Source organism: Ranitomeya variabilis, chromosome 2 (assembly GCF_051348905.1).
Source record: "Ranitomeya variabilis isolate aRanVar5 chromosome 2, aRanVar5.hap1, whole genome shotgun sequence".
Lineage (NCBI taxonomy): Eukaryota > Metazoa > Chordata > Amphibia > Anura > Dendrobatidae > Ranitomeya > Ranitomeya variabilis.
In genome coordinates, this window is record NC_135233.1 from 343,415,567 (window position 1) to 343,440,340 (window position 24,774).

General features: G+C 34.9%; 1 protein-coding gene across 1 annotated transcript; it reads right to left on the reverse strand.

The window, feature by feature from the left end:
- Positions 1 to 14,231: 14,231 nt before the first annotated feature.
- LOC143809395 (brain-specific homeobox/POU domain protein 3) lies at positions 14,232 to 16,392 on the reverse strand. The gene is made up of 2 exons (XM_077292464.1): positions 16,216 to 16,392; positions 14,232 to 15,970 (listed from the first exon to the last, which is right to left on the reverse strand). The coding sequence occupies exons 1-2, from the start codon at positions 16,333 to 16,335 to the stop codon at positions 15,056 to 15,058; spliced, it is 1,035 nt and encodes a 344-aa protein (XP_077148579.1). The 5' UTR covers positions 16,336 to 16,392; the 3' UTR covers positions 14,232 to 15,055.
- Positions 16,393 to 24,774: the final 8,382 nt, after the last annotated feature.

Sequence of the window (24,774 nt, forward strand, 5' to 3'; positions counted from 1 at the left end):
AATATCCCGTACAAGTGAACAACCCATCTCCTTAGGCTGATTTTTGCCACTGGCCTTTCTTGTATGTTCTGTTTAATGCCTAAATTAGACATGTAGGGTACAATTTCGTAAAGTCTGGTGAAAAAAACAAGCATTTTTTTGCAGCCATATTTGTTGCAACTTTTTCAGTTTTGTGATATCCTCACTACATTTACATTAAGTGGATGGGGAATAGTGGTGGGCGATAGCCAACAGTTTTACTATAAATTGGTGGTTGTTACAGTGGAAACCAATGGGCAGCACAGTGGTAAAGTGGTTAGCATTGTTGCATTGCAGAGCTGGGGTATACCTTCTATTGGAGGTATACACTTCCAACCAAAGGCTTAGATGGATGAACTTGGGGTCCTGGGTTCAAATCCTACCAAGGACAACATCTTCAAAGAGTTTGTATGTTCGCTCCGTGGTTGCGTGGGTTTTCTCTGGATTCTCCGGTTTCCTCCCACATTCCAAAGACATGCTGGTAGGGAATTAACTATGTGTGCCCCTTTGGGGATAGTGATAATATCTGTAAAGCGCTGCGGAATGTGTGGATGCTATATAAGCGCGTATGATAAATAAATTAAATGTCAGCTAATAGCTGCCAATTTCAGTTTGTAGTAGTTAGATGTCTTTACAAGTCATCATTTGAGCTCTACAGAACAACTACTGGTGATTTATATAAATATATTGGCAAGATCTGAATGGGACAAATGTGAACAGATAGGGCAGTACCGTAAAGAATGGGAGTGCCGTGTGATGGAAGCGCTCACCAATGAGGGTTGTGCATGACACAACACCTATAGAAACCTGATGACATCATAACCGTAGTCCAGTGGCTGGAGGAGAATATTGTACAGATAGCAGTTTGACAAAGCTGGGATTATCATGACGTTCAGGCTGTGCTCATGGAGATGATGAGATCCGGAGAGAGAAGCAAAGTTTTTTATTTACACCAATGTGTTTCGGACAGGTGCCTTTCTCAAGATAAAAAAACAAGTGTCGGTGTAAATAAAAAACCTTGCTTATACTCTCCAGATCTCATCATCTCCACATCGTGATAATCTCCACTTTGAAAAACTATTACATATATAGACAGAATAGTCGTTGATTCAGGAAACAACATTTACCATTTATGAGAAGAGGAAAACCTTTTTGCAACACTAAAGAAGCTTTAAGGGTGACTTCTTTATTGCACTCACATGTCGCCATCATATTCCACAGCGCTTTACAGACATCATCACTGTCCCCCTTGGGGTTCATAATTTCAATTCCCTATCAGTATGTCATTGGAGTTTGTGAGTAATCCAGGGAGAGCATGAAGACTCCTTGCAGATGTTGTTCTTGGTGGAACTTGGACCCTGGACCTCAGTGCTACAAAGCTCTTGTGTAGTCAATGAGCAACCATGCTGCCCTTGTTAAACTTATTAAAATGAGTTGTCAGAGCGGAATGATGAATACATTGTGCCTATGTGAAGTTTCCTCTTCTTTAATTGAGCCTATGAGATCCACTTATTCTGTCTACGCTACATTTTATTTGGAGGGAGAAAATACCTGATAATACTTTATATTGTGCCTAAAAAGTAAAATTTGCTTTTGTTTTCATAATCAACCCTAATGCTGATCTGGCTGTCAGTCAGTGCCAGGGTTGTGGTTACAGCCTCTGCTGTCTATGCACAGATCAGCAACTGTAGCCACACCAGTGCCGCCCCTATGACTGAACACTAAATGCTTCCTGGAAGAATAAAGTAAATTTCCTCTTGGCAGAAGGTCTCTCGGTGCAGTGGCCGACCAGTGATCTCTCGGCCTCTTCAGCTTCTGATCTATGTCTTTAACTTTCACTATGACCCTAAACTTGCCACCCTAAGGCTATGTGCCCACGTTGCAGAATGCTCGCAGAATTTTCCTGAACAAAACCGGACTCCTTTCGCAGGAAATCCTCTCTCGTTTTTCTCGCGTTTTTCTCGCATTTTTTCCCAGAGCGTCCCAATACTATATTATCCAGTGGCAAATCCGCAGATTTTCTGCAAAATTAATGAACATGCTGCGTTTTTTTCCGCGATGCCTTTTTTTTGCGGGAAAAAACGCAGCATGGGCACAAAAATTGCGGAATGCATTCAAATAATGGGATGCTTAATGTAAGCGTTTTTTCAGCATTTTCGCAGCAGAAAACCGACTCAAAAACGCTAAAAATCCAGAACGTGGGCACACAGCCTAACTCTCTATCTCTAATCCTTTTCCACTATCTATAACCCCAAGCACAATGTTTTCTCGTCTTACTATTTCTTGTCTCCTCTCCATTTGCTTCAAAAAACGATTTTTTAAGGGCTATAGTCTAAAAGGGATTGTCCAGTGTAAAACTAAGAGTCTAGACATATGAGATCCATCAGATGCAACATAATAAAACAAAATAGCCATTGGACACAGGCAGTTTTGCTTAGAATGGCACAAAGCAACTCCCAAATATGCAAAGGAAAACAAAGAAGTTATATGCTTTAAGGTAACAATTTATTCACACATATACCATAATATAGAATACGTAAAATACATAAAATTCATAAAGATGGAAAGACAATACATAAATAACCTCGCAGTACAAGCACAATATCTGAAGTGAATGGACACCATAAATATAAGTGGAAACTGCAGATTGCAAGGTTACTATGGAAGAGAAGAGGGGCCCGTCTGTACAACTAGTCACCCATGCGGCTGCATCCCCAGTAGTTATTAAAAGTGTGAAACACCGCAGCATTTCAGAGACAACATGACTGGGATACTACAGCTAGTGGCTGATACATGGTGTCCACAGATTGGGTAGCATGTATCAGCTGACAGGTTCCTTTGAAGAGAAAGTTTCTCACAAGGTATTAATATGAGACCTTTTTTAGTACTCACTGTTTTGAGATTGTATGCCTTTTGTTCATTGTTAAGCAATCTCCTGATTTGCCCAATAGGTTCTGAGGGGTAACGTTTCTCCTTGTGTAGAGTGATATGCCTGACATGCCACAGTAAGGAGACTTATAGTCCATGCAATTCTCCTCTCGGAAACTAAATATGTGAATTTGTATATTTCATTTCCAAGAGGAGCATTGCAATACCCTTAAGTCTCCTTACCCTGGCATGTCACTCTCCACAAAGAGAAACGTTACCCCTTAGACCGCAGTTGGAGGCCTCTAATATAACTAAATCAGATCTTATGGTTTGCTCTGATGATAGGCAACAGTCCGAAACATGTGTCTGCAAATTGAAATTCTGGTTTGACTTTTATCCTAAGTTATATCAAGGCTCGTTAAAGGGTTGATATTGACTTTTAGGATTGCTGCTTCCAATAGATGGCACTAGAGTTGGAGTCCTCGTCCTCTCTGAAGAGACAATTTGCATATTTGGTTTGCCATATGAGATACAAGTTTGAGAATGTCACAAGTCCAAAGAGGTGCAGGGAATATGTATATGAAATGGCTAGTACAACCCTTTTAGAAACACTATGGTAGAGCACGCTGTAGCAGGAAAACCCTCCAAGAGGACTACATTGGTTCTGGAGGTTGGACAAAAGTTGGCATTCGCTTTAGCTGTAACTTGATTCTCAGTGGACTGATCGTCCTCGAAAGAGGACTACTAAAGGTGAACAAAGTGTTGGAAGTATTTTGTATCAATATGAGTGACTTGAGACCATCAAGCCTATTCTGCTATCCACTGTAATTTGTTCCCATCAGGCATTTGAGCCAGTTTTGCAATCAATTGTTCAACTAATGATCATTCTTAAAGATCACTACCCCTTACGGAATAATGATGTTATTATGTTGACTGACACGTGGTATTCAATTAACTAGACTATGCTTTTGAGAAGTTTTTAATAATTTGTGGGCCCTAAATGTCCTGTAGATTGGTGGGGGACCTGAGGCTCCATCAAAAGACTGTTCAGAAGATCGTAGCTCAGTAGTCAACTTCACAAACTTCCTCTACTGTGGCCTCTTTAGACCGGCTAGGAATGTGTTGGGGCTGCACCAGACAGACCAACATGTGGTCTTTGCCTCACCATCTGTAGTTTTTTTTATCTCTTGATCCCAATATAACATGACAATACGTGCAAAATGAGTTAATTTTTTGCTAAACCTGAGATCACTATGAAAACTGGTTTCCACCAATAACTAACGGATGTCTCACAGGTGAGACGGGCCTCATAATTTAAGAAATACTGCTGTAGACTTTCTGTTGAGCACCACACACCATTTTTCTTGCAGTCAACGATAATCTGAGAGATTCTGCTCTTTGATTTTAGTGATTGATGGGGAAGGTATCAAAATACAAACTGAACACTACTAAGCAGGACAACAACATATCAAAATATATCTAAAAGTTTACCCTTTAATGTGAATTTAACTTTAGGCAAATGTCTGGAATATGAATGAAACTTCCTTTGTTGATGGTTGTCCATTTTGGTGTTCAATGATGAATCCACCCTTGTGGGGTGCTCATTAAATCTTCTAAAAAATGGAAAGATTTGTCGAGCAAATAAAGAACATAACTAAAGAATAATAGTGTCTTTACTGTATCTGGTAAATGCATAAATTAACAGTATTGACAAAATTTGGTATCTATGTACAATTAGGAGATATAGCTCTCCCACTGCAAAACTTCACTCCGCTTACCACGATGATCTGCACAAAATATTGTATGGCTCCTTTAACAAGTCTAGGGGGATATTAGAGTTGCCTGGTTTAAAAAATACCATGTTAGGGCACACTGAGCTAATAGGGGACAGTCCTTAATAATGAGCCCCAACTAGAGGCTACAAAGTTTCCCACACTCCTTGGAGAACCCATCATATATAAGATATCACATGGAATATGATGCATATTGTAATACCTACTTCCTCCTGTGGGGTCACTACAGGGATCTGGACACTTGACACCAGACCTCCCTGCAGATTACATGTGAGCAGTTATATCTATGCGATTGGTCTTTCCTGTTCACCATCCATTTGTGTCTTAAGAAAGTTTCAAATCCTTATGTTTACTATGAAGAAAAGATCAGGATGGTTAGATCTTTGGATCTAATCATGGTCTAACTTGAATACATTTTGTAAGGAAGGTTCTAATACGAGGAAGACAAGGGCTTTATTTTTTTATTTAAGTGTATGCAAAATTTTCAAAAACAATTGTTAAACCATCAGCAACCTACAGGTATTATAGCTTCCACCACGAGAGCATAATGTCCTGCATCCACTGTAAGAACCTGAATATTAGGACAAGGTTGTTTTTTGTCTTTGTGAATTTAATGGAGGAAGCTAAAAAAATTGAATTTCACAAAAATGTTGTATGCCATTTTGATAAAATATCATCAAGCTTAAGATGAATTTAAGATAGCTTTATGTATGTAATTCACATCTATATACTTTATCTACATATCTATTATCTAGCAATTACATATCTATCAATCGACTATCTCTATCTATATATCTATCAATTGACTATATACGTACAGTATCTATTATCAATCTATCTGTCTATCTACCCCAAATCTATCATCTATCTTTCTCTGTATTATCTATCTATTATCTATCTATCATCGATCTATCTATTATCTACATATCTATCAATCGACTATATATCTATTATCTGTCTATCTATCCCATATCTATCTATCTATCTATCTATCTATCTATCTATCTATCTATCTATCTATCTATTAATATTCTATTATCTATCTATTTATTATTTATCTATCTATTATCTATCTATTATCTATCTATCTATCTATCTATTTATCTATTATATATCTATCTGTCTATTAACTATCTATTATGTATTATCTGTCTATCTAGATATCATTTATCTATCTCTCTATCTATCTATCTATCTATCTAGCTATCATCTATCTATCTATCTATCTATCTATCTGTCTATTATCTATCTATCTATCTATCTATCTATCTATCTATCTATCTATCTATCTATCTATCTATCATCTATCTAATACATATCTACTATTATCTATCTATCTATCTATCTATCTATCTATCTATCTATTTATCTATCTATCTATCTATCTATCGTTAGTAAGATTAGACAACATAAATAATGATGTTAATGATAATGTTTTTCTGGAGTAATACAAATGATGTATGGTTATTACAGTAACATAAAAAAATTGCGTTATAGATAAACTGATACTAACAAGCATCCATAGTATTCAAAATAAATTCCTCTTTTTTGCATTTTGTTCAGGTAATAATACTAAAGCTTTTGTGCTTCTTTTTAATTGTATTGCTACTTAATCATTTTGCTTCTCTGGCTGCTCTTGCACGTAGGCCGCTCTCACACAGAAGTATGTGGTCAGTATTTTGCATTGCTTTCTATAAGACACAGTCAGGACTGGCTCCAACATCCCGTAGGTGCTTTCCATTATACCTTTTCTCTGTGTTTGGCTCACAAACACTAATGTAAAATGCTGACTGTAGTTAAGTACCGCTGTGTAAGGGGCCAAAAAGTTACTTAGGTTCAAAAAAATCGCACGTATTCATCAAGATCAACTTTTCTAACTTTGATCCAGAGGAAGGTAATGTATGAAAAAAAACCTAGAATGAATAATAATTTTTAAATAATTTATTTAATTTAATTTTAGAATATAACATAATGTAAATTTAACATACAAGTATATATATATATATATATATATATATATATATATATTTTTTTTTTTTTTTCATTTTTCATCTTCTAGCACATACAATTATCTAGTTATTATAAATTTTAGAGTCGGGTTTCAGAAAGTTTTGGTAATTAACGACTGTATTTCTTACTTTATTATGCAAATAGTTTGCTTCTGACATTTTGCATGTGAAGCTCTCGTGTGGATTGTTTTCTAGCAGTACATATTCATTACTATCTAGGCGAAGTCTCAGCTCCACAGGGCTTATTTGTCTAAGACTTGAAAAGGATCAAAGGTTGATAAGTGATCGCGCTAACGACAATCCAAAGGCAATTGAATCATTCATTACGTTAGTTTTACTAATTGTGACTCCCTTCCTATGTCTCTAGTGTTCTCATAGTTGATTATTTGTTAAATGCTTTGTAATATTTTTTTTTTTTCCTGCTTTTAGTTCCACAGATATTAACATACCATTAATTATCACCCGGAACATGCAAAATTAGCACCCGCGACTTCACAAGGATGGTTAACGGCTCATTAAAAACCCTGCTAATTAACCCTTTAAAGCCCAATCCATAAGTCCTTACCTGGATCCAGCCAACAGACCCATTCTTAAGAAAAAGAATAAAAAAATAAGTAATTCTTAAGCAAAATCTTCCGAATAGAATGCTTCATCTTAGCATTTGGTCAAGCTGTTTGAATTTGTGACGGGGAAATACTGACTTGCCTTTTTATTATCTCAGGTGATAAATATTGCATTGCCTGCATTTAAAACTTTTAATACTAGGGGTGTGAGATGTGGCACCTGTTATATTTTTTTTATGATCAGGTCAACCCGCTTCGCATTTCTTTTACTTGAATGGGAGTGAACGGAAACATGTTGTCCCCCTACTTTTGCCCCATTCTATTTCAAGGGGGATCAGTTTTGTAAAGTATAAAAGGGGGTTGGAAGAGGCTTGATTGTCTACCGTGTCTGGAAAGTAAGAGAGAGAGAGAGAGAAAGAAGGGCCCTGCTAATGTTGCACTGAAATGATTCTCAAAGGCCCCCCAGGCTGCACTCAGCATCCAGACTTCATTAAATTTTCATACCAAGCACTTGGCCAAGGTCTATTTATGAAAATGTGCTTTCCGCTACATGGAAAAAAAAAACAGGAATTAGATAAGAGAACAAAGAAGAATTCATTAACTATATATATATATATATATATATATATATATATATATATATATATATATATATATATATATACACTGTATATATGTATTTCACTTGCATTTTAAATAATTATGCTAATTAATAATCTAATATATTAATAGTCGTCAGGAATGATTAATCCTTCGTTTTGGGGGTTCAATGCACTTATTCATATATTTTCACTCTTGCATTTATATGTCAGTGTTCAGTAAAGTATTTATATGTCTGTGTTCATTTGTATATTTATATGCCTGTGTTCATTAGTGAACTTCTCTGTATGTATGCATCTATTTGTATATTTATATGTATGCGTTCATTTGGTCTGTGTTCATTAGTATATATATATATATATATATATATATATATATATATATATATATGCCTGTGATCGTTAGTATATTTATATGACTGTGTTCATTAGTATAGTTATATGTCTGTATTCATTAGTATATTTATGTCTGTGTTCATTTGCATATTTATATGTATGTGTTCATTTGGTCTGTGTTCATTAGTATATATACTGTATATACCTGTATTCATTAGTATATTTATATGACTGTGTTCATTAGTATAGTTATATGTTTGTATTAATTGGTATATTTATGTCTGTATTCATTTGTATATTTATGTCTGAGTTCATTTGCATATTTATATGTATGTGTTCATGTGTATATTTATATGTATGCATCTATTTGTATATTTATATGCATGCGTTCATTTGGCCTGTGTTTATTTGTATATTTATATGTCTGTGTTCATTGGTATATTTTGTATGTCAGTGTTCATTTCCACATTTACATGTATGTTTTCAATAGTGAACTTCTCTGTATATGTTAATGAGTACATTTCTACATATGTATTCATTGTTTTGTTGATATATTAGTGATCTATGAATTGATATGTCTGTGTTCATTTGTATATTTGTATGTCTGTGTTCATTTGTATATTTGTATGTCTGTGTTCATTTGTACTTTTATATGTGTTTATTAGTAAACTTTTCTGTATATGTTCATTGGTACATTTCTGTGTATGTATTCAATTCATTTGTTCATTGATATATTAATGTTGATTGAAGCATTTATATGTCTGTGTTCATTTTTACATTTACACGTATGTGTTCATTAGTGAACTTCAGTAGTCCACTTCGTTGTATGTATTCATTGGTTCATTGATCTGTTAGTGTTGATTGATGCTTTTATATGTCTGTGTTCATTTGTATATTTATATGTCTGTGTTCATTTGTATATTTTTATGTCTGTGTTCATTTGTATATTTATATGTCTGTGTTCACTACAGAATGTATGTGCTCATTGGTACATCATTATGTATGCATGAATTGATGCCTTTATACATATGTGTTGATAAGATGATTTTTTGAACAACGATACATAATTCTTACCATGGTTAGATTATTCTCCAATCCAACATACATGAAGTCATCTGGAATAATTTACTAGTCGGTGCTCCTGTCCATGGTCCTGACAGCTTGCTTAAAAAAGTTTCTGTGGATGCGTTGGTTGAACACACACCCTCAATACGACACACTCTTCCAGCAGCAACAATACTACATAATTTAAAAGGGCAGCCAGAGCAAGGACCTCAGAGATGCTAACGTGATTAAAAACAAGTCCCTCATTCATTGGGAAAGTGTACACAATAAAATATATTCCCTGTCTAATGCCCTCAGAAAAGGATTAATGTGGTCCCAGGCGAAATGCCAAATTGCGAATTTGAGGGAGTCTGAAACCAGAATGAGTGATGGTTCGGTAGAGTGAAGGATAGATACATTAATGAGAGTTGGATACATTTCTACAAAGTTTACTGCAAACTTAAACCATTCTCACAAGCCTTCATTGATTTCTGAGAGTCTTTTTCACTTGACAAAAACTCAACTAATTGTTTCAGTAGCAAACTAATGTTACAGTCCGTATATAGGAGGACAATTAATAGAGTTTTAAAGCTGGAAGTTGAAACTTTAATCAATAAGCTTTCATTCGTTCTTTTCAACTTATTTCCCCAATAGAAATATTGCCAAAGTGTCTGCATAACCCTTACGTATCTCCAGGAACTCCCCTATATATTCCTAAAATGTATCTAAAAAGAAATAGCTATGTTTTATATATTTTCTAAATAATAATTACAAAAATAGATAAATATTTGTTTTATCATACTATCAATTTATTTCTGTTATACAAAGTATGATTGTTTGGGTCAAGATGAAAGTTTCTGTATCTTGTAAAATATATATTGAAAACTATTTCTAAGTTAATACTTGTAGTAAAAGTTATATGTTGGTACAATTTAAAGAAAGTGTAATATGTCTACAATTAAATATATGCTTATTATTTATTCAGTTATGCAACAAAATCATCAAGTTCTTTTACATTATATTCATTATATTACATTTTGCTTTTACATATCTACGAGTCAAATGTGAAAAAGGTTTGGTTAATAACTTTATAATATACATCCTTGTTATTTCAATATCTGTCAGCAAACGTAACTCCTCTTATACAAATATTCAAACATTATTTAGTTCCTTCAATACGTCTATTGAAGTATTTAAAAATACAGATAAAAATTCACGTCTGATTATTCTAATAGTTGTTTTTTTCACATATGTTGAAACCAATGACTACAAGATGCCAGTGATTGAACTTCTGGGCTGAATTATTAATGATATCATATTAACTAGACTTTAAAGTGTAGAATTTTCCCACATAAGATAGGACTAAGTAAAAGGATAATTTTTGGTGAATGTGAGAGCAATGTAGAATTGAGGACAATTTAGTTAGACAGCATGTGTTCTCTAGTCATTAATTCACTTTTTAGCATTTTTTTTTTAAAAAAAAAGAACTGACATTTAGATAATATGTATGTTATGCATTTCTACTTTTTTAAAATATTGTATATTATATATCGATCGATCTATCTTTCTATGTATCTATCTATCTATTTATCTATCAATTATCTATCTATTATCTATCTATCTATCTATTTATCTATCTATCGATCTATTATCTATCTATCTATTATTTATCTTTCTATTTATCTATCTATCTATCTATCTATCTATCATTTATCTATCTATCATCTATCTATCTATTTATTATCTATCTATCTATCTATTATCTATCTATCTATTTATCTATCTATCTATCTATCTATCTATCTATCTATCTATCGATCTATTATTTATCTTTCTATTTATTTATCTATCTATCATCTATCTATCTATCTATTATCTATACATCTATCAATCTATTATCTATCTGTCATCTATCTATTTTCTTTAATCTACCCAAATACGTTTCAGACCCAAAAATGTATTCACACACAGATCAGACTCCTCGATTTGTCAGACACTAGACTCTATCTATCTATCTATCTATCTATCTATCTATCTATCTATCTATTATCTATGTATCTATGTATCTCTCTATCTATTATCTATCTATTTAATCTTTAGGCTCCTGGATTCATCAGACCCCTAAATTTATCAGGTTCTAAATTTTGTCATATAGCTAATCATTATCTATCTATCTATCTATCTATTATCTATCTCTCTATCTATCTATTGTCTATCTATCTATCTATCTATCTATTATCTATCTATCTATCTATCTATCTATCAATCATCTATCTATCTATCTATCTATCTATCTATTATCTATCTATCTATCTATCTATCTATCATCTATCTATCTATCTATCTATCTATCTATCTATCTATCTATCTATCTATCTATTATCTATCATCTATCTATTGTCTATCTATCTATCTATCTATCTATCTATCTATTATCTATCTATCTATCTATCTATTATCTATCTATCTATGTCTCAATCTTTAGTCTATTTACCTGTTGATACAGTATATATCTAAAATAATACAATAATTAGAATACAAATGATAATACATGATGTAATTTAAATCAAATAGTGCAAAAAAGATAAAACTTCAATTTGCTCTTGAATAAATTAAATATAACTAAAGCATAGAAACCTTCTCTATCATGTGTCAGTGTTTATTACTGTAGTCAATTTATTTACCTTTTTACTGAAACAAATGAAGGGGTTTCATTGATTTGCATAGGCTTTGGATCTCTTTCATAGTTAGCTGCGCTTTCAGCTGAACCCATGTCGAATTTTTACTTACTGATTTCAAGCTGGAATAAACCTCTCATTAATGTCTAGAACGCCTGCAATCACATTTGTTGCAAGTTGTCTTTTACTTAGAAATTACAAAGTATTTTCAATCAATCTTGGCTACGGGAATTCTAGTGGGACAAACCTTTCTGATACGTTTTTGATCTCTGGTGCTAAAGCATCTTTGTTGTGCACTTAGTTTGTAGTATTTATTGACATTTCATCTCCTTGTTAATGAAATATTTCTTTGATTTTTATGGTTCTGCTTGAAGTCAATGCATTTAATTTTAATTTCAAGTTTAAAAAACAAAGCAAGAAGTCTTATCGATTTGTTTGAAGCAGGAAGTTTGCATTTCTTTTAAAAAAATCACTTTACTCATACTATCAATTTAATTACAACCACATATCAAGTGCATACTTATTTTTTTGTGCCAACAGATCAAAGTAAGTTAAAAAAAGTTGTTTTTTTTTAAGAAAAGAATGCCAAACCATGTTTTTACATTTTTAAAATACTAATATTACCTATATATAAAACTGTATAATATAAGCCTAGGTTATATTAACTTTGTTGGTGACATTAAAGTGACCTTTAAAGAACATGAATCAATTATGTGTTTTTTTCCTTTTGCTGAGTCATCAAATTGTATAAAGTAGCTCAATCTGCTCGCAGAATTAAGGAGTAAGGAAATAGCTATTTTTTTTGGCTTTTTTATTCAAATTTTTACTAAAAATTTATCATATTTTGTATCATATAAAATAATTTTTCCAAGAACAAGTTTAGAAAATAATTATACTAAATACGTAAATATTGATTTTGATTAAAAAAAGCATAAGGCCCAGAGGGATCAAAAAGTGGACAATTACACCAAGGGTGTGTAGATATTGTTGGAATTATTAGCACAGGATCGTTTTTCTTCTTGCTCAAGAAAATCTAATTAAGTTGTGATAAATAATCATCACATCTTTTTTTCCCCACCAGTGCGGTATTCGTTTTCATGATCCAGGTGTCTCTGACGGAATTTGCCCATTAAGAGTTTCATAAATAATAATAACCATTTCCTTCTTGGAATGCCTACACTTCCCAAATATTCGTTTTTTGCACAGCCCTATATATTTCCACCTTGTTCACTTAAATTAAAAACGCAAATTAATTCCAAATTTTCCATGAGCATGTTCATTTTACAAACGTAACTTGCTCATAGGACATGACAAATAATTTCCTAATTTCTGAAAAAAAGTAAAAAAAAAATGTTGACCGGAGTAATATTTATTCAAGCATTTTTCACATAGAAATAAAATAAATATGGATTATAATTATTATAATTGTCATCATTGTTGCCCAGCATACAGCCTGAAATAATATTGTCCTTTAATAAATAATTGATAACTGTAGGAATATCGTATGCAGGAGTTCTGTCAGTACCTTTACAGTAGAATATTCCAGATGCCTCAGGCTCAAGTTAAGATAAAATTCACATTAGTTTTATACAACATTTGTTTGTCTTTTCAACACTAAAAAGAGTTGTAACTTTTTTTTAATTAAATGTATATGTTAATATTTATAATGTAAATATTGCAATAAACTAAAAATGCATAAATTATATCTTCTATTAGACACTTACCTTTTCTTTTATTATAGTTAGTAAATCTTAATGCATGATTAAGATTAGTAAATAATTAATCTTTGAATTAATAAAAGATGTTCTAAACAATGAAACAAGCCTCGTTTTGTACCCAACAAAATAACATAAAACTGCCCTCTAAAACTGAGAATTCTTATCTGACAGTTTTTGATACAATGTTTCTGCAGATTCCATTCCGACCCATGAAATGTAACATATTCCTATTATATCTATACGTCTTTGTTTAGCAGTCAATTAATATTTTTAGCCAAATTAAGTTTGTATATTCTGATGACAGATCCCAGAATTAAAATAATAGAACAGAGAAAGAATGAGGTAAATCGTGCATGGTTTATTTGAAATTCTGTAGCATACACAGACACAAAATTTCTCTCTTTACACACATAGAAAATTAAATGCTCCATAAAAAAAAAAAGAAAGAAAGAAAGAAAGAAACAGATGGGAAATCCCTCTATTATGCCAAGCAACTTGTATCTTGCCAGAAAAAAGTGCAAATATTTAAATATTTCCAAAATAATGAACCTTAAGTATCCATTGTGAAATTGATTACATATAAGTTAAAACCTTTAAATATATAAAAAAAAGTCGTCAATTTGTATCTGTCTTAAATTAAAGTTACACGCGCACACAAATGGTGATCTTGTGCTGAAATGCTATAGACAAATATGCACTTTAACATACAATGTCATATCCATTTCAAGGGAGAACCTAAGGGGGGAGGAGGAGAAAAATGGTGAAGAAACTAATTTGATTGTCGAAGCATCTTTGTAGTGGAATTGCAGGGTCATGACTATTTGAACTTACTCGCTGTTTCCTACTGAGTCTGAACATGTGCTTTCTAGCAAATGATGAGGTAGAAACAAAACAGTTATTGGAGGGTGAATACAACCATGCAGAGACAAGAACTGTCGGAAGTCGATGGGTTCCGGTTCTATCAAATAAAATTGTGTTTGGTTTGGGAGGATTTGCGTGTGTGTGCGTTATAGCAAATTAAATAAGTCAATAACTTAAACCTTTAACCACTGGTGCAATATCATCATCACAGGTTAATATTTACAATAATAAATATAAAAGGGGAGTTCAAACTTAGAGAAAAGTCATACAGGATTTCAAGTTTCGCTTTCCCGATCCTTTTGATTTGTTTTTGTTTTTTTTATTTTTTTTTTATTTTGATAATTTTTGGAATTTTACAGTCAAGGGAGATTTTTTGGTCGTAGACACCAAACCAAAGACACCATCCCAAGCATTCCACTCACCAGCACAACTTTACAGGTGGCTACTACTGTATGTCCCAGTCCTTATATCAAATTCATCTCAAGGTATGAAGACAAGGTTGACTGTATCTAAATTCCCTTAGATTGAAAACAGTTAATTGGTCAGTTCAAAAAGAGAGCAGCACTTCTCAGTATGTCGCCGAAAACTTCATTCTTTTCTGTTTCTGCCTCTGATTACAAAACCAGACCCGCACTACATTCTTTTTTAAGTCTAGCTTTTCTGCAATCGCTGCAATCTTTTCTGAAGAAGGTCTTGGCTGAACAGCAAAATAAGCTTCTAGTGACCTCTTTTCGGGGGCAGCAATAGAAGTACGCTTGCGTTTTTTGTCACCCCCGGTAAAAATTTCAGGCTTGGTCATTTTTTCCCTTTGAGCTCTTTCTGCTTCTTCTAACCAGGCTTCCAAAATGGGCTTTAAGGCCACCATGTTGTTATGAGATAACGTAAGAGACTCAAACCTGCAAATGGTGCTTTGACTAAGACAACCAACACCTGGGATCTTCAGATTGGCCAAGGCAGAACCAACATCGGCCTGAGTTACACCAAGTTTTATTCTCCTTTGTTTGAATCGTTCTGCAAAAGATTCAAGTTCTCTTGGGTCTGTCTCATTTTCAGAGCAGGGGATGGCTGTATGCGTTACCAGGGCATGGTTGTGAGAAATGTTCATAGACGGTGCATGGTGGGCCATGTGGTTAATGGCAGACATATGAACGTGAGGATGGGAGTTTGTTGATCCGACATCTTGTCCCGGGACACCTCCTAAGGTAAGGGTAGGGTTTAGGTGATCTAGAAGTTCTCCATCTAAGCCCTGTGAAGGCTGATGGTGATGATGATGATGGTGATGTGAATGATGAGTTGTTAAAACTGAAGGGTGATGCAGATGCACTGACGAAGAGGTTGGCGTGCAGGACACGCTGTTCATGGTGTGGTAGGTGGCATCTGGCTTGAACGGATGTGTTTTCTGAGTTACAATATCCACAGCAGCCAAAGCTTCGGCTCCTCTGAGTAAAGATTCATCGAATCCAGCAAAGATATTGCTTTGAAGCTAAAAATAAGAATAAAAGACAGGTAAGAATCTTGGCGAAGTTCATAACACCTCGATTTAAAAAAATTATCGCACCGCGACATTATCCAATGCAATCAAATTTTTTTCAGAATGAATAAACACTTTGCATTCCCTAGACCAAGGAGTTGACATTACCCAATTTATAAGGAAAACAGTGTTCCCGTCTCCAAATTTTTTGCACAGTTAAGTAGCCATATAATTTAATCAAATTGTTAAACGCTTACCTGGGGTGCTGGCAGACATGCTCTGCGGATGGCTTCCGAGCTCGTGTGGAGAGGGGCATATTTCGGCTCATGTAGCATGGGATGCATGCTGAAAGGCTGCTTGCTGTTCATGGACATCATCTTGAAGGGCAGTGTGAAAAGCCTTGTGGCTAGTGCATGAGCAGGTTGGAATTTGGTTCAGCTTTGCTCTTTTTAGTGTGTTGTTATTGTCTGACTCTTATCACAGTATCAGTGGCCCGGACCCCTCCTCCTAATTCATGGATTGGAGGAGTTTGGAGAGCCATGGACTCCTCCTTTCTGAAAGATGAGCTGGAGGCAGTGAGATCACTCCAGAGCATCATCAAACCCTCACTCCTCCAGACTTCCCCTGAGCCCTGATGAACAGCAGGCAGTCAGGTGGCTAAGGATGTATCCTGATACCATTGTGTGCATGAACTGTTACATTGCACAGCATGCGGCTCATAGTAAGAGGATCTTCTGCTCTCTGCTCCCGAGACAATGAAAGAGAAGGCATCCAAGAGAGGAAATTACTAGCTACAAAAATTACAGCTGGCAAAGCGTGACTACAAGTCTCTATTCAAGGATACAAAGTAGCCGGCCCCCCGCTTGTGCGCATTTATCCAAAGACCCTGCTCTTATGTCTACACATCATTACTAGCAGAATATTGGTATTAATCACATTACAGCCCATAATGCATGGAGAGGCAGTGACCAGTGATTTATTATAAATATTCATAATTCTTACTAGTAATGAATGCATTTAGCAATAATATTTAACAATATTTACTTTTTGCTCATTTTATTTGATTTTGAGAACAAGCTCAGATGAATGCAATCAATGTAAAATCTGCATAAATACATGCCAGTTATTATTAGGATATTTATTGCTTTATTGTAAATCTAGTGAGTTAATAAATTAATGTACTAAAAGTATAATCTTTACTGACTTTCAATTTCAATCAGTCTTCTTTCTCTACTCTATATATCTATCTATCCATTATCTATCTATCTATCTATCTATCTATCTATCTATCTATCTATCTATCTATGTATCAATCTAGAAAAAGAAAACAAAAAGCAGCACCAAAAGAAAACAAAGGGTGCAAAAAGTCCTTCCAGGTATATACCAAACCTCATGCTAATATCCAGAAAAATGAAGGCAAGCTTGAGAAAGGTCCACTTCCTGGACTGAAACGTTGCACATGGGCCAATAAACCACTTTTATTTTTTCTATGTATCAATCTATCTATCTATTATCTATCTATCTATCAATTATCTATCTATCTATCTATCTATCTATCCATCTATCTATCCATCTATTATCTATCTATCATCTATCTGTCTATCTCTCTATTATCTATCTATCTGTCTATATACCTATTTATCTATCTATCATCTATGTATCAATCTATTATCTGTCTATCATCTATCTATCTATCTATCTATCTATCTATCTATCTATCTATCTATCTATCTATCTATGTATTATCTATCTATCATCTATCTTTCTATTATCTATCTATCTATGTGTCTATCTATCTATCATCTATCTATTATCTATCTATCTATATATTATCTATTATCTATCTCTATCGATCTATCTATCTTTTATCTATCTATCTTTTATCTATCTATTATCTATCTATATATTATCTATCTATCTATATATCTATTATCTATCTATCTATTATCTATCTATATTCTATCTATCTATTATCTATCTATTCTATCTATTATCTATTCTATCTATCTATTATATATCTATTATCTATCTATCTATTCTATCTATTATCTACAGTATCTATTCTATCTACAGTTAGGTCCATATATATTTGGACAGAGACAACATTTTTCTAATTTTGGTTATAGACATTACCACAATGAATTTTAAACAAAACAATTCAAATGCAGTTGAAGTTCAGACTTTCAGCTTTCATTTGAGGGTATCCACATTAAAATTGGATGAAGGGTTTAGGAGTTTCAGCTTCTTAACATGTGCCACCCTGTTTTTAAAGGGACCAAAAGTAATTGGACAGATTCAATAATTAAAAATAAAATGTTCATTTTTAATACTTGGTTGAAAACCCTTTGTTGGCAATGACTGCCTGAAGTCATGAACTCATGGACATCACCAGACTCTGTGTTTCCTCCTTTTTGATGCTCTGCCAGGCCTTCACTGCGGTGGTTTTCAGTTGCTGTTTGTGGGCCTTTCTGTCTGAAGTTTAGTCTTTAACAAGTGAAATGCATGCTCAATTGGGTTGAGATCAGGTGACTGACTTGGCCATTCAATAATATTCCACTTCTTTGCTTTAATAAACTCCTGGGTTGCTTTGGCTTTATGTTTTGGGTCATTGTCCATCTGTAGTATGAAACGACGACCAATCAGTTTTGCTGCATTTGGCTGGATCTGAGCACACAGTATGGCTCTGAATACCTCAGAAATCATTCGGCTGCTTTTGTCCTGTGTCACATCATCAATAAACACTAGTGACCCAGTGCCACTGGCAGCCATGCATGCCCAAGCCATCACACTGCCTCCACCATGTTTTACAGATGATGTGGTATGCTTTGGATCATGAGCTGTACCACGCCTTTGCCATACTTTTCTCTTTCCATCATTCTGGTAGAGGTTGATCTTGGTTTCATCTGTCCAAAGAATGTTCTTCCAGAACTGTGCTGGCTTTTTTAGATGTTTTTTGGCAAAGTCCAGTCTAGCCTTTTTCTTCTTGACACTTATGAGTTACTTGCACCGTGCAGTGAACCCTCTGTATTTACTTTCATGCAGTCTTCTCTTTATGGTAGATTTGGATATTGATACGCCGACCTCCGGGAGAGTGTTGGTCACTTGGTTGGCTGTTGTGAAGGGGTTTCTCTTCACCATGGAGATTATTCTGCGATCATCCACCGCTGTTGTCTTCCGTGGGCACCCAGGTCTTTTTGCATTGATGAGTTCACCAGTGCTTTCTTTCTTTCTCAGGATGTACCAAACTGTAGATTTTGCCACTCCTAATATTGTAGCAATTTCTCGGATGGGTTTTTTCTGTTTTCGCAGCTTAAGGATGGCTTGTTTCACCTGCATGGAGAGCTCCTTTGACCGCATGTTTACTTCACAGCAAAACCTTCCAAATGCAAGCACCACACCTCAAATCAGCTCCAGGCCTTTTATCTGCTTAATTGAGAATTACATAACAAAGGGATTACCCACACCTGTCCATGAAATAGCCTTGGAGTCAATTGTCCAATTACTTTTGGTCCCTTTAAAAACAGGGAGGCACATGTTAAAGAGCTGAAACGCCTAAACCCTTCATCCAATTTTAATGTGGATACCCTCAAATGAAAGCTAAAAGTCTGAACTTCAACTGCATCTGAATTGTTTTGCTTAAAATTCATTGTGGTAATGTCTATAACCAAAATTAGAAAAATGCTGTCTCTGTCCAAATATATATGGACCTAACTGTATCTATTATATATCTATTATCGATCTATCTATTATCTGTCTATTATCTATCTATCTATCTATTATCTATCTATCTATCTATCTATCTATCTATTATCTATATATTATCTGTCTATCTATCTACAAATATCTATCTATCTAGAAAAAAAGAAAGCAGCACTAGCAAACCATGTAATAGTGTGGGTGCCAAAAGTCTTCCAGGCATGGAGCAATTCTCCAAATATTAACAAAAAATGAAGGCAGCACACCATTTGAGAAAAATAGAAATTGTGCTTTAATAGCTCATAGGGCTCAGCGACGTTTTAATTCAACTGAGAAAAAAGGTTCTCAGTTGAGACAAAATGTCGCTGAGCCCCTATGGGCTATTCAACCACAATTTCTATTTTTCTCAAATGGTGTGCTGATTTCATTTTTTATTTATATCTGTCTATTTATTTATCCATCTACAAATTATCTATCTATCTATCTATCTATCTATCTATCTATCTATCTATCTCGGAACAAAAAAGCTGCCTGCTTTTTTGTGTCTATATTTTTGCAAATAATGGCTATTTTGGTTGGGTGGCCTTGCACCCACTATGTTTGGATAAAAAGTGTGGCCTTTTTTGAGAGACTATGAATGATAGCACCAAAACTTTTTCTCCACTCATGGTTACTGGTTGGGTGAAGCAGTTTGTTGTCAAGCTACTGTGTTTTCTCTTTTTAAATCATAATGATAACTCAAAGCATCCAAATGACCCTGATCAAAAGTTTACATACCCTGGTGATTTTGGCCTGATAACATGCACAGAAGTTGACACAAATGGGTTTGAATGGCTACAAAAGGTAACATCCTCACCTGTGACCTGTTTGCTTATAATCAGTGTGTGCATAAAAGCTGAGTGAGTTTCTGGGATCCAGACAGACTCTTGCATCTTTCATCCAGCCACTGATGTTTCTGGATTGTGAGTCATGGGGAAAGCAAAAGAATTGTCTATCTATCAATATTTATCTGTCTGTCAAATTCCATGCAAATAACTGTTGGAATCTGCTCACATAGTCCAAAATGTACATCACTTTTTGCATGGAATTTACTATTTAGTGCTGCCCACTTTTTTGCTTTTTTGTTAGGTTGCTGCATTACAACCTGTGGGCTGACACTAATACCTGCACATTTGCTTGTGCTACTCCATTTTTTCCTTTTCTTCTTTCTCTCTTTCTTTCCCGATTTAGATTGAGAAAGTGGCACTTTTTGTATATTTATTTTTTACCTGCTATTTTTTAATTATTTATTAACTTATTTTTCATTTATTGTATACATTGTGACACCCATAACATCTTAAAAAAACTTTGGTGGGCTTTTCAATATTTTAATATTTTTATCTTATTTCTGTTATAATGGTGGCTGGTGTATTAATCCCAGTTGCAGGGGAAATTCAGCCTCCTGGCCGCATAGCAGATATATCTGGGTGTCCAATGACCCAGCAGTTCCTAATCCCTCCCCATATAGAGCAATTACGTGATATTTTTATATGGAAGAGGAAACACCGACACTGGTTCCTACTACTGCATACACAGCACTTTTATAGCTCTGAGTATACAGCAATTGAGAAGGCACAGACAGTAATCTGTTATTTCTCTAATGGACTTTGGTGGTCAGAGTAAAGCTGTGATGATCGCATATAGCAGCATTACTATATAGTGATGTTTTAGAACATCACTGCAAAGCAGAAGCTGGAAGCTTGGACATTTAAAGTCTGTAAGTTGTTCAAAAGTGGTTAAAATAAAACAAAGTAGTAGACAATAACAGGGAGTATTTATCAGCCAGCGCCTGTGCTATAAATAAATAATAAAAAAAGCTATGGGTTCCCTTGTATGTTTGATAACCAGCCAGGAAAAACTGACAGCCACGGGAGGCAATCCTCAGCTGTCAGCTTTAGCAAGGCTGGTTTTCAAGAATAGAGTGGTCCTGATGCCAGTTTTTTTAAATTATTTAAATAATGTATTGGTGGAAAACTGTTTATCCCAGACATGGATTACAGTGACAGACAAGTGAGGGACAAGGTTGTTTTTTATTTTTTTATTTTTATTTTTTTACAGGAGACAATTGCTTTAATAGAATAGGCATTTGGTGAATATAACTGTGTTTGCTATTTTTTAAATAAAAATGTAAAAGTGTGTTTTTTTATTTCAAATAAAGGACTTTATTCTTGCTGTGTATTTATTTATAATATGACCATAGGACTAGTAATGAATAAGTGTCTTATAGATGCCTCTCCATTACTAAGCCGTGGGCTTGATGTCACCGGACAATATAAAGGTGACATCAACCCCACAAATATGAACACAACTTGACACCACTACAGGGCAAGTGGGAAGAGCCGGGAAAAGTGCCAGAATTGGAGCATCGAATATATGTGTCTTTTCTGGGGTGGCTCTGGGCTGCTATTTTTAGGCTGGGGGGGCAATATTCGTGGCCTCTTACCAGCCTGAGAATACCAGCCCCAGTGGAGTTTTTTTAACGTGGCTGGTTGCCAAACATGGGGGACCCTGTGCCTTTTTTAAAATTATTTATTTAAATAATTAAAAAAAAAATGCTGTGGGAGGCCTCTTTTCTTGATTACCAGCCATGATAAAACTGACAGCTAAGAGCTGCAGCCCACAGCTGTCAATTTTGCCTGGTTGATTATCACAAATGCTGGGGAATCCACACATTTTTTTTTATTTTTCATATATAGCGCAGGCGCTGGCTGATGAATACTCCCATTAGCCACCGCCTGCTCTCGCTGTTATTAGCAGCAGAAGGCATAGGCTGATGTAAGTAATGATCCCATCAGCTGATGCCGGTGACCGTAGGTAAACATTTTACCTCCGGTCTCAGCATGCTGTCATCTAACAGTGTGGGAGCCACGGCTCTCTGACCAGTGGTAATTATCTTACAGCCGATCAGAAGCAGTGCAGATGACAGTATGGCAAACACTGGATGTTCGGGTTCCCCATTCAAGTGAATGGGATCTGGGTTCGGGTATTCTTCTGATACCCGAACCAAACTTTTTTAACTGTTTAGTTGAACCTGTTGGAGCCAAGCATCCAGGGGTTCTGCACTACTACTTAGGTACTGATTAATTTTAATCTATAAGTGGATTTTGTAGAAAATGTTCAAACACTTTGCAGCCAATCTTCACTTTGACTACAAGATGGCTGAAAAAAATGGGGGACAGATTTCTATTGACTTGATTGTCATAATTTTCAAAAACTAGACAAATTCTTTAAAGGGGTTTTCCCTTGAACAAAAGTTGATTTGAATCAATAGATCTTGGAATAATAACAATTTCCACAATTGGATGTGCTCCAATAAAATGTTCCTGTGCTGAGATAATCTTATACACGTGCCTCTGCTGTGTACTGTGTAATGGCTGTGTCTGACCGTACAGGAACATGGTGATTATACCACATCTCCTGGGCAGGGGAAAAAGCAAAAGAGAGGATACAGACATTGCAGCAGGGGAAAAACCCCATTAGGGTGTGTGTTCATGTTGAGTAATTTCTTGCAGAAACATAATAGATAGATAATAGATAGACAGATATATGTATAATAGATAGATAGATAGATAGATAGATAGATAGATAGATAGATAATAGATAGATATATATATAATAGATAATAGATATAATAGATAAAAAGACAATAGATAGATAGATAGATAGATAGATAGATAGATAGATAATAGATAGATAGATAGATAGATAGATAGATAGATAGATAGATAGATAGATAGCTGCATGATAGATTAAATAGTCAAATAGTTTGGTAGTGAACAAAAGATAACAATAGGGTTTATGTTTCTGAGTCTGTGTTAGAAAGTTGCCATTCATATGAGAAGGTTGTGGTTCATTTCGATCCTCTGTCTAGTGTTCTTCATCTCTTTGCTGCTGTCCACAGGCTGTAACCTGATTCTTGTGGCTGAGATAGTTTGGTAACAGCAGGAGAGGGTGTTAAAAAGCGTGCTCCTGTACTGCTCCAGAAGTGTGTGCTGCAAGCAAAGAGCTATATTCCCTGTTGTCAGGCAGATTCTGTTATCCATATATACAATAAATACCATACATTGTCACATCATCCACAATATGTCTTATGGATACATAAGCTACCCCTTAGGCTACTTTCACACATCAGGTTTTTTGCATCAGGCACAATCCGGCGAATTTAAAAAAAAATGGATCAGTTTTTTTCTCATAGAGATGTACTAGCGCCGGATTGCGCCTGATGTCCCAATGTTTCGTCCGTTTTTTTCCAGATCCATCAAAAATTAGCACAGCGACTGATCCGGCCAAAACCGTATGAAACGCAGGGAGAAATGGCCGAATCTGGCGACTGGATCCAGTCTTTTACAGAAATCATGCTTTTTCAATTCTGGAATCTCTCTCTTTCTCTCTTTCCCCGGAACAGCAAATCACTGCATTCCCGGGTTAAAAATAAGTAAACGGATCCAGCTGAAAAACGGATTTGTTGCATCAGTTTTTCACTATTTGCAACAGATCCGTTTTTTAAAAAATTAGCCGGATTGCGCATGAAAGAAAAAACCTGATGTGTGAAAGTAGGCTAACCCTTCATGGAACTAACGCATAGACTAAGGCTGCCGTCACACTAGCAGTATTTGGTCAGTATTTTACATCAGTATTTGTAAGCCAAAACCAGGAGTGGAACAATTAGAGGAAAAGTATAATAGAAACATATGCACCACTTCTGCATTTATCACCCACTCCTGGTTTTGGCTTACAAATACTGATGTAAAATACTGACCAAATACTGCTAGGGTGACGGCAGCGTAACAAATAATACATTTCAATATCACTAATACATTTTTTATGCAGACAAATGGTTTACTAGATGATAGGGGGGACGGGTTGGGGGGTGAGCTGTGGCAGTGGGACATGAGAGGGGTGAGTATCATTTTTGTTTTATTTTTTAAAGATCCTTTACTGGAATTTGTTGCACATTTGACCTGCCTTTAATAAAATTTGATGCAACTTACATTTCCAGGCCGTATACTAGTTTTGGCATATTTGCTAATCAGTATTTTATATTTATGGAACCTATTGTGAAGTCCTATGCAGCTAAAATA

Excerpts from the sequence above, each read along its gene's own strand:
- LOC143809395 (XM_077292464.1), bottom strand. The coding sequence starts at position 16,335 with ATGATGTCCATGAACAGCAAGCAGCCTTTCAGCATGCATCCCATGCTA. Across the intron at positions 15,971-16,215 it reads CATGTCTGCCAGCACCCCAG|CTTCAAAGCAATATCTTTGC; the intron begins GTAAGCGTTTAA and ends TCTTATTTTTAG.